The sequence below is a fragment of the Neopelma chrysocephalum genome, unplaced genomic scaffold (assembly GCF_003984885.1).
Source record: "Neopelma chrysocephalum unplaced genomic scaffold, ASM398488v2 Primary Assembly neopelma1_74, whole genome shotgun sequence".
Taxonomy (NCBI): domain Eukaryota; kingdom Metazoa; phylum Chordata; class Aves; order Passeriformes; family Pipridae; genus Neopelma; species Neopelma chrysocephalum.
The window spans coordinates 575,747-585,158 of NW_020897735.1; the positions used below are offsets into that span (position 1 = coordinate 575,747).

At 49.5% G+C, this 9,412-nt stretch overlaps 1 protein-coding gene across 1 annotated transcript in view; it reads left to right on the plus strand.

The window, feature by feature from the left end:
* The first annotated feature begins 1,823 nt into the window (after positions 1 to 1,823).
* NSMF (NMDA receptor synaptonuclear signaling and neuronal migration factor) overlaps positions 1,824 to 9,412 on the plus strand; it is a 42,179-nt gene continuing 34,590 nt past the window's right edge. Inside the window, exons 1-2 of the mRNA XM_027687918.1 lie at positions 1,824 to 1,854; positions 3,343 to 3,546. Coding sequence (XP_027543719.1) covers positions 1,824 to 1,854; positions 3,343 to 3,546 — 235 coding nt within the window. The remainder of the gene's footprint in view (positions 1,855 to 3,342; positions 3,547 to 9,412) is intronic.

The following is a 9,412-nucleotide window of genomic DNA, read 5'->3' on the forward strand; positions in this document are numbered from 1 at the left end:
TGTGACTTGTGGCAGTAGAGGGTGTAGATTAAAGGGATAGAAAAGAATGGGATGACTAGAGCAGCTGCCATCTGTTTGAATTTTGCTCTGGCTTTATTTTGATGAAGCCTGTGGGTAGCCAAGGAGAGGGGGAAACGGCACGGTAACGATACGGGCAGGTGCTGGTAAACTGGGGTGGCTGTGAGCACAGTGAGGGCAGAGAAGGAACACAAAAGGCTTGGCAAGGGGAAAACAGGCATAAGGAGCCATCAGCATGGCCATCAGAGTCCCCTTGGCAAAGGGCACGTGCAGACATCAGTGGGAGATCAGCTGAGGCACAGCCAAGGAGGAGCCGATGGCACTTGGAAAGCAGGGATGTAGAAGAGAACCACTGAGATAATAGGCAAAATAATTAGCCTGAAGTTTGCAGTGTAATTGGCTGGAAACCCCCCGTTGCACATTGTACTGTGCAGGCGTCGCTGCCGTGTTTGCTGTCACGGGAGAGCTGTGACCGTGTGACCAAGTTTGTTTGCTCTTGGCTTGGCCTGTGGGGTCTGAGAGCTGTGGGGGTGGAAAGGCAGGGACAGAACTGCAGGTTCAGCCTGGGCAGGGCAGCAGGGCTTTGGAGCAGCCCTGTGCTCCTCCACTGTGCTTCTGTCCTGCACGAGAGGTCTGGGTATTGCCTGTTCCCTGGGAGCTCTGGCACTTGGGATTGCACCCTCCTACCTCGTGTGCTCGGGGAAACAGGACAGTGAGGTTAGAGACACTGCAGCACCTCTCTGCTTGGGCTCCTGCTCTGAGTGACATTACTTTCACCATGGAAAGCATGGAAAGCATTTCAGCATGGAGGGTGGCATTACTTCTCTCTGGCTCTGTGTTAGCCAGTTTTCAGTCTGGGTCTTAGGAAGTGTTTGGTACTAGTTTTTTGAGCCTGCGTTGGTTCAGGTTTTCAGAGTGACAAATCAGCTTCAGGCGTTGGCAGAGAGATGAATGGAGAAGAATGATAGATGGTCTTGGAGCTCTTGGAGCTTTTGAACTAGTTACAGACTACATTTTATCATCATATTTCACCATTTTTTGTGTGAATCACCGTGTTCTCTCACTGATAAATTATTACCTGAGAACTTGCTCGTCGTTGTTTTATCTACACAGAATAACTGCTGATGCAAAACAGAAGCTTCAGAGTCTTTCCCCAGGGTGTAAGTGCTCTGTTTGTGAATGGTGTTGGTGATGCCTTGCAAGGACAGACATTTCCTTGGGAAGCCTTGGAGTCCCAGAAGTCTTGGTGGAAGGGATCTTGGGAGTCTTGAGCCCAGGTATCTGCTCAAAGCTGGGCTGTTGCCGATGCTGTGCAAGATCAGCCGGGGCTTTGGCTGAGCTTTAACCACCTCTGACATGGAGTGCAGGAGTAGCTCAGGAATGCTCTTGCAGCTGCATATCCTGATGTTAGAATCGCAGAATCATTTAGGTTGGAAACGACTTGTAAGATCGAGGAGTCCAACCGCGACCCAAACACTGCCACATCCACCACTAAACCATGTCCCCAAGTGCCACATCTGCATGTCTTTTAAATCCCTCCAGGGATGGTGGCTCAACCACTGCCCCAAAGTAGCCACATTCCAGCTCCCAGCTCTGCATTTCTGTGTTGTCCTGGGACCAAGTCCTGCTTTTTGCCCGGACAGAAAGGCTGGTGCAAGGAACATCCATGAGGTGCTTTTCCTCCTGGATGGGTGAACCATGATGGTCGTCCCTTTGTTGTTTGTAGTGGGGATTGTGGGCTGATTGTACAGCTCCCCATGTGACAGAGCCTCTGTGTGACCATCTCTAGGTGTGCTTAGGCACTGATGAAGACGGTTTGGGCAACTGCCACCCCAAGTGAGTGTCTAAAGGTACAGCCTGGGACTAGACAGGTGAGGATCCGGAAACGGGGAAAAGCTCAGCACTGGATGTTAGTCTGTAAAGATGCAGAAGCTTAAACCTTGCTTTCTTGCACAGCTCCAGCTGTGCTGCTCCAAAGCATTTTGCATTTGGCTGTGCTCAAATTTAGTCCCAGGGAGATTAAATTAGTCTTTCTTCATCGTTTGTATCGATCCCGTGTTGCCGGCTGAGGGTGACAAATGGACTTCCCACTCCTTCCAGCCCGAGTCCTGCTGGGAGGTGTGTTGTAGCTTTGTTAATTTTTCCCCTTTGGGAGGAGGTGCATAAAAGCAGTGGCTACACAAGTTGGGGTTTGCTGCTGCATCGGGTAGCAAAGCAGAAGGTTGTTTTGGAGGTCAAGGCCCTTTTCCACTTAGATATTTAGTGTCCCTTAGGAGATTTTTGCAGCAGCTTGAATTGGAGAGGGATGTTGAGGTTGAGCACATCTGAAGGAGGAGGACAGTGGATGTGATGCCTTAATATGGACAATCTTCCTTGTTGCAGCAAGTCTTGTCTCCTTCCCAAGAGATGCTGGTGTGCTGGTGGGCTCTGAGTCTGTTGGCTTGGCTTGGCTTGGCTGGCCCAGGAGGTGGGTGGCTGTTTCACCTCCCTCTTTGTGAGGCCCATGGGCAGCTCAGCCTGATTGTGAGGCTGCAAACCTTGGAGAGATTGTTCTACAAACCTAGGGAAAATGGATGGCTGGGGAAAAGCTGGCATTAGTATTGGCTCTCTTGAGTCACAGGTCTGTTGGGTACAGGAGAACAAGCACTGCAGCAGGACCATACAAAAGCCCTAGCAATTGGAGTCTGGAGATTACTGTATTCCAGGGAATGCGTGCCTTGACCAAGGATTCCTTTCCTGTGTAGGTTGCAAGCAGAGAGCTTTTCCCTGGTTGGAATATTCATAGGTTTGCTCTCTTATGTAGGCCTCGATGTGTGATAAGGTTTGAGCTCCCCCTGCTTCGTTGGTTCTTAATATATTCCAGTAAAATCTCGGTCATCCATGAGACCTCAATCCATCAGAGAACCAGGAACTGCTTTTTGGGGTAGTTGTGGGTGTCTTTCAAATAAGCTTCTCCAGTAATCCAATCACTGACATAGGTGGTGCTTGAGAACTTGGGGTGAAGGTGGTTAAAACGAGCATTAGCATTCATGTCTAAGCTGTTACAGCTCACGGGTGGGAGCACTCAGGACCTGAGTAGGAGGTTGGAGAGGTGGTTGGCACTGGGGTGGAGAAACCTCCTCCTCTGAGCTGCCAGGAGGGGGTTGAAGACAGTGAGCCTGTGTGCATCAGAGAAACGAGGCCAAATTTAATGCAGGTGCATTTCAATTTTAGTTTTCAGTTTTAACAGAGAAGGTAAAGACTAATGTAGTCCTGGACTTCCAGTCCAGCTCTGTTTTCCCTCTTTGGCCAGGGGAACACTGTGTAACCTCACTGCTGTGGCAGCATGTTTGCACTGGTGTCACCTGGGGCTGAGGGATGGCAGCTGCAGGAACACAGCAGTGTATATTGCTATTGAACTGTGCCTTCTTTCCTTGGCCTTTAACCACTGCCCATCTCTGTTTCTCTCCTCTGCTGTGACACACAGAGCGGCGAGGGCTTTTGGAGAATATCTTTCACAAAACCATCCCGAAGGCAGAAATGGCTCAGGTAAGAGAACTGGGGTGCCTTGTTTGTGTCCACGTGTGCATGCACCTATTGCTTGATAGCCCTAAAATGAAAGTGCATTTATTTGTCATGAAGGGTTGGTGGGAGATCTCAGCAGGAGAAAAGGCAGTTTGGTGACTCAGTGCTGGGTGGGCTGCGGGGACAAGTTCACTTTCAGTGTGGTAAATGCACCCCTGGAGCTGATGTCCCTGGGAGAAGTTTGAGCTGGGAAGTGACAGCACTGCCCAAGGCTTCTGCACTGCTTTGTCACTCCTCGGTCTCGCTTCCACTGGGGACTAAAAAAAGATGAGTTTTAGTGTGTTCACTGGTGTGCTTAGTGTATGTGCAGCAATCTGTCCTTGCTGGCAAAGGTAACATCTGGATTTATTCCCAGGGTTTGCTTCCACAGGGGTTAAACTGAGATTTGCCTGGCTGAGGGCATCAGCATGTGCCAGTTAATGTGTCAATATTTTAGCTGCAAGGTATTGTCCCCATCAGCTTATGGTGAGTTCTGCTTGATGGTCAAGAGAGCACAAGAGAAACTCACTCCACTTCTAGCAGGGCTCTGTCTTCTCTGTGAGGAAAGAAAATATTTTGCAGACAGTACATTCACTAAAAAATCTATAGAAAATCTTGTGGAATCCACAGAAAATCCTATGTGAATAAGTAGCAGATTGTTCTGTACTGTTGAACTGTTTTGCAGGGGATAAAGTTATTAAATAGAACGTGGTGTTATCATTATAGGTAATTTCTGTGTGTGTTTAAACCTCTTGCTAAAAGAGCAAGCCCAGTCACACTAGTCTTTGGCAGCCAGCTGAATGAGTCCCTGCCTTTTTTCTTGGATCTCTTCTAATGACCTTCAAGTTGTCCTTGGCTGAGTTGTTCTAACACTGTGAATGGAAGGGCTCTAAAACAATGTGCTGCAATTTTCTTGGATGTTTTTCAGGCATGAGGAGCTCCAGTGACACTTCACTTACAATATTTGGTCTAAGAACAGCCCGTGGTGGTAGGAAGGGAAGGGTGGGGAAAGGCTGGGGTTTGGTGCAGCTGAGATGAAGTGTCTGTGAGGCAGAGGAGGAAGGGAGGGTTGGGCAGACTGTGCAGAGACAGGCTGGCAGGAGCTTCCCAGGGTGGCAAAACCATCCTTCCATCGTGGCCATTTTTGCAGCAGTTCCTGTCAGCTGGAGGAGTCTTTGCTGGTCCTTTTTTGCAGCCCCCCAGCCCAGTTTCCAACAGGGAGAAGTGTTGGCTCCTGCTCCCTCTGTAGTGCCCTCACAGCACCTGTAGGGTCATGTTCAGGCCAGGCAGGGAATCGATAGAGGCAGTTGCAGATCTGTTCAGGTGCCTGAGGGCTGGGGAGCTCTGCTCAGGTCCAAGGAGCAGGAGCCTCTCTGCACTTAAAAAGCTGTTGTTTACTCAGCCTTAGGGATGCTCCTGGTTGCTTGTTCCTCATGGACTGTGAGTAAGGAGAACATGGAAATGGAGCTGATGTGACTCCTGGATAATGTGGTGGGCTCCCCAGAGCAGCACTTCAGCCCTCTCTGTGCTTGTTACACATCCCTAAGCTCTCCAGGGAAGCCTTTTCACCCACTGCCCCTTGGTGTGTCAAGCTTGAGATCGTCTTGAATCCAAGTGAATTTAGTTGCCACAGGCAAGAATCAAGCTGTGAGAGGTACACATGGAAATACCACAATACTTATGGGATCCTCAAGTACTCACTTGGAAATAAAAAAATTCCCTAGAAATTACTCTAAATTCCAAAGGGGGGGAGGGAGGAAGAATCGTCATTTTTAAGTCATCTTTTGACATTCTGCAGTGTATAATTTAACACAGTCTGTAACACTTCTGTATAAATAACCATGGTAGGAAGGTTGCTATCCTATAAAATATGTTGAGAGTAGGAAATTTGGCTCCCTTTTATTCATCCCACTAGTCCAATCCCAGGGAAGTCATGTCTTTGCTTCCTGCAGAAATTCTGTCACAGGATCACAGCGCAAGTTTCTGAAGGCTTCACCTTTGGCTGGGCAGAGTGGTGGAGCTGTAGGATCAGCTGTCTGTTGTGCTTTTTGAGGAGCAGGAAGGTGGCACAGCCATCAGTGGGACAGTGAAGGTTTAAATGGAGAAGGGAAGGGCAGGATCCTCCTCTTCTGTGCATCTGGGAGCTTGAACCCTCCTCTCTCCCTGCAGAGGGCAAACCTCATGCAGAAAATGAGGTGGGTGTGTCTCTTTGGGCTGTCAGTTCTTTTGCTGCTTTACCTGCTAATTCAGCTCCTCTGGCACAAAATTGTCCCTTTGGGCTCACTGAGACTTTTTCCCCTGATCCTTAAGTTATTTTGAGGAATTAGAAAAAAAAGGGATTGTTGGACTCTGCTGCAGGTGACAGGACACGGATCTGTTGAGGGAGCTGTTGCTGAGGAGGTGATGGATCTCCTCTCTTCCTGCCTCTATTCATTGCTGCCTTATTCATGCAGGCTGGAGGTCTGGGAGGGTTCCCACGAGGAGCACTCTCCTGTGTTCAGTGTTCACTCTGACTGCAGGGCTGTTGCCAGAGTCCTTGCTGACTTTTGTATCTTTCTGGTACCTTCCAAAGACTTTCCATCTTGTCTGGGGCATGGTTTTAACATAGGAGAAAAGGAGTGAAATAATGTGGAAGTGTAAAAAGGCTGCAGAGAACAAAGCACAGAAAAAATAACCTCTCAAAGTGTCACCAGAGCTCATGGAATTTTGGACAGTTCCTTTCCCCCAGCTTAGATGTCAGAGGCCCCACGCTGAGATAATGTTTTAGATTTTGTTATCTCCATGTACTGACACTGTGAGAGGAAAAGGTACCCAGGGCAGTGACATTAAAAAGGACAGCAAGCAGAGCCTTTGAGAAGCTGCCTCCTGCCTGGGGAAGCAGTGATGCATGCCAGTGAGCTGGGAGTCAGACACAGTGATCCTTTGAGGAAAGAGAGGGAGCTGTGTGGGTTGTTTTCCTGTTACTTTTTTATCAGGCAGTTTCTGTTTTGCTCAGTGGGGTTGTTGGGAGGGAGCTGCTGCTGCTGGAGTGCAGGGCTGTGGGATGCAGCTCTGGGCTGCTCTGGGATTGACTGCTCTGGGCAGGATGAGTGGGAAAGGCTCTGGAAGCAAGAGAAAGGGAGAGATCCCAGCAGATATAAGGTGTGGTTTGTGCTGCCAGAGCTACCTTGCAGGTTTTGGCACAAATTTGATGTGATTCTTGCAACAACAGCTTGGCTACTGGTTTGCATCAGTGCAAACCAAAGGGGTGTTTACCTGAAACTGGAAGACACTTCCTTTTAAGCTCAAAAAAGATCATCTTCATATCTTTCCTTTGTTTTTGCATCGTGTTTCAGTCATCATGCAATGTGTAAGGAGAAGAGGGCACTTGAGCCAAATGGCAGTGGGGAGGGGTGGCAGGAACAAAACATGTTTACCCCTGTCCCAGGTGCAGAGCCTGCACTGGATCAACCCACTGTGTTTGCAGCCTGGGCTTTGGCTGCCTCTGGAGAGTCTGGGAGTGTGTGTGGAGGAGCAGCCACACACAGAGGAGCTTCCTGACGCTGCCAGAACTGACCTGGGGCTGGAGAAACCCCGGTGTGAGGCCTTGCAGGTGCTTCAGGGTAAAGCAACCTGCAAGCTGTGCTTTTTGTGCCTCCGTGAAGTCAAGCTGGAGCTGTGCAGTGCTCTGAGGGACCTGCAGTTTGGCAGTGTTCAGACTGTGGAGCTGCCAGTGGTACCTGGTGCAGGGTGAGCACCAAGGAGGCCTTTTTCTCCAGAGGGTGTTTGCCCTGTCCCCAGGGTGGACCAGCAGTGCACCTGGCCCTGCTCCCAGTGTGTCCCTGTGCTGATGAGGTGGAGGTGGCCTCGAGCAGTGGAGGTGGCCTTTCCATTAACAGCCTGTGCTCTGGAGGGGGCTGTAGGCGGCCTGAGCTCAGGACAGGGCAGGGATGTGAAATCTCATCTCTGTGGCCACTTCCAGCATAAGCCGAAGCAATTATGGTGTGGGTGTATCCTGAAATTTGCCGTGGAATATGTTGTTGGCTTATAAAGGGAGTGAAAGCACAGGTCACAGTGTTGCCATGGAGATGCTGAGGCCAGTGATGGAGCTGCCACTTGCTCCTTCGGGTCATGTCTCACAGGAACAATTTCATCTGTTCACATTAATGTTAGAGGCCAGACTAAAAGGTTACTCACCTATGAGACACTATGTCAATACTATCTGGAGTTTGTTTGTTTTCTAGGCCCATTTGAGCACAGAAGACTAATTGGAACCATTTTGTCATAGCTAAGTGACCTTGTGGTTTCTCAGAGCAGCTCCCTTACAGAAGCAGCCCTTGCCTCTTCCCTGTGGCTTTGCAGGGAAGTGTGTGACATTCCTTCCTCAGGAGCAGTGGGGTTGTGGTGCCCAGTAAAGTCACAGCAGGGCTGTGGTCAGGATTTGGGTAACCCACAGTGAACATTGTGCACACTGTTGTGCACAGCTCAAGAAAGACAAGGAGCTACTGGAGAGGGTCCAGCAGAGGCCACAAAGATATGAGGGGTTTGGAGCATCTCTCATACGAGGAGAGACTGCAGGAGCTGGGCCTGGCTAGTCTAGAGAAGAGAAGACTCAAATGGGATCTCATCAATCCATACAAATATCTCTAAGGCAGGTGCCAAGAGGATGGTGCCAGACTCTGTTCAGTGGTGCCCAGTGACAGGACAAGAGCAATGGCCATAAACTAAAACACAACTAAAACACCTCATTATGAGGAAGAACTTCTTTCCACGGAGGGTGGCAGAGCTCTGGAACAGCTGCCCAGGGAAGGCATGGAGTCTCCCTCTCTGGAGACATCCCAAACCCACCTGGATGTGTTCCTGTGTCACCTGCTCCAGGTGACCCTGCCTTGGCAGGGGGGTTGGACTGGATGATCTCCAGAGGTCCCTTCCAACCCCAGCTGTTCTGTGATTCAGTGATTCTGTTTACTCACTTGACTCTGAAGCTCCTGCACGGCTGAAATGCCACCGTGACCTTTTTTCTTAATTGTCGTGTCTCCATTTTTAGATCCCTGCCTCGTGCTTCAATATTTTGAACGAATTTCCCATTTTTTCCCATGCCTGTTTCTTGGCTACATCTCAGCCCTGAGCCCAGCGAGGTGGGCTGCTGGGGGGTCCCCCTGGGGTACAGCAGCTTTGGGAAGGACAGGGTGGGAAGCTCTGCATTAGGGCTCTGATGAGGGAGGGGAGGAGCACACCCGAGGGGCAGGGACAGCCACGGGGAGGTCTCAGAACTGAGACTGCAAGAGAAAACTGCTCAGCTGTGCAGTTTGAATAGTTTTTATGGTTTTCAAGTGCCAGAGCACCTCTCTGCTCTCCTCACTGATCACCTGGACTCCTCCTGGTGTAAGATAAAACCAGCATTAGCTTCATTCCTACTACTGTGAGCAATGCTGCAAGGCCATAAACTGTACACTCAAAATCTCTCCATTCATCTTCAGTGGAAAAGTCAGTTCTTTCTTTTAGAATTGGTACCATAAACATCAGGTCCAGAGAGATCCAGCTGAGGTGGAGCAGGGAAGAGAGAACTATCTCTCTGAAATTTATTTTGCTGAGATGACAGATGTTCTTTTAATAGGGTTTATCTGGATTCCCCTTTGCCACTTTGCTTCTGATGCTGGAGCGGAAGCTTTAAATCTAAGGTGCTTTAATCATCAGTTTAGCTGCTAAATGCAGGAATAAATTTGGTGCTTCTGTCTGTGCCTTTTGGCTATGTTCTGCCTTGATTTATAAACTTCTCATCCCACGGGGTTACAAGGCAGTCTGCAGCTGAGGCGAGTTTGGCTCTGTGAGTTGTGGATGGGCATCAGTCAGCTGGGGCTGATCCCAGCCT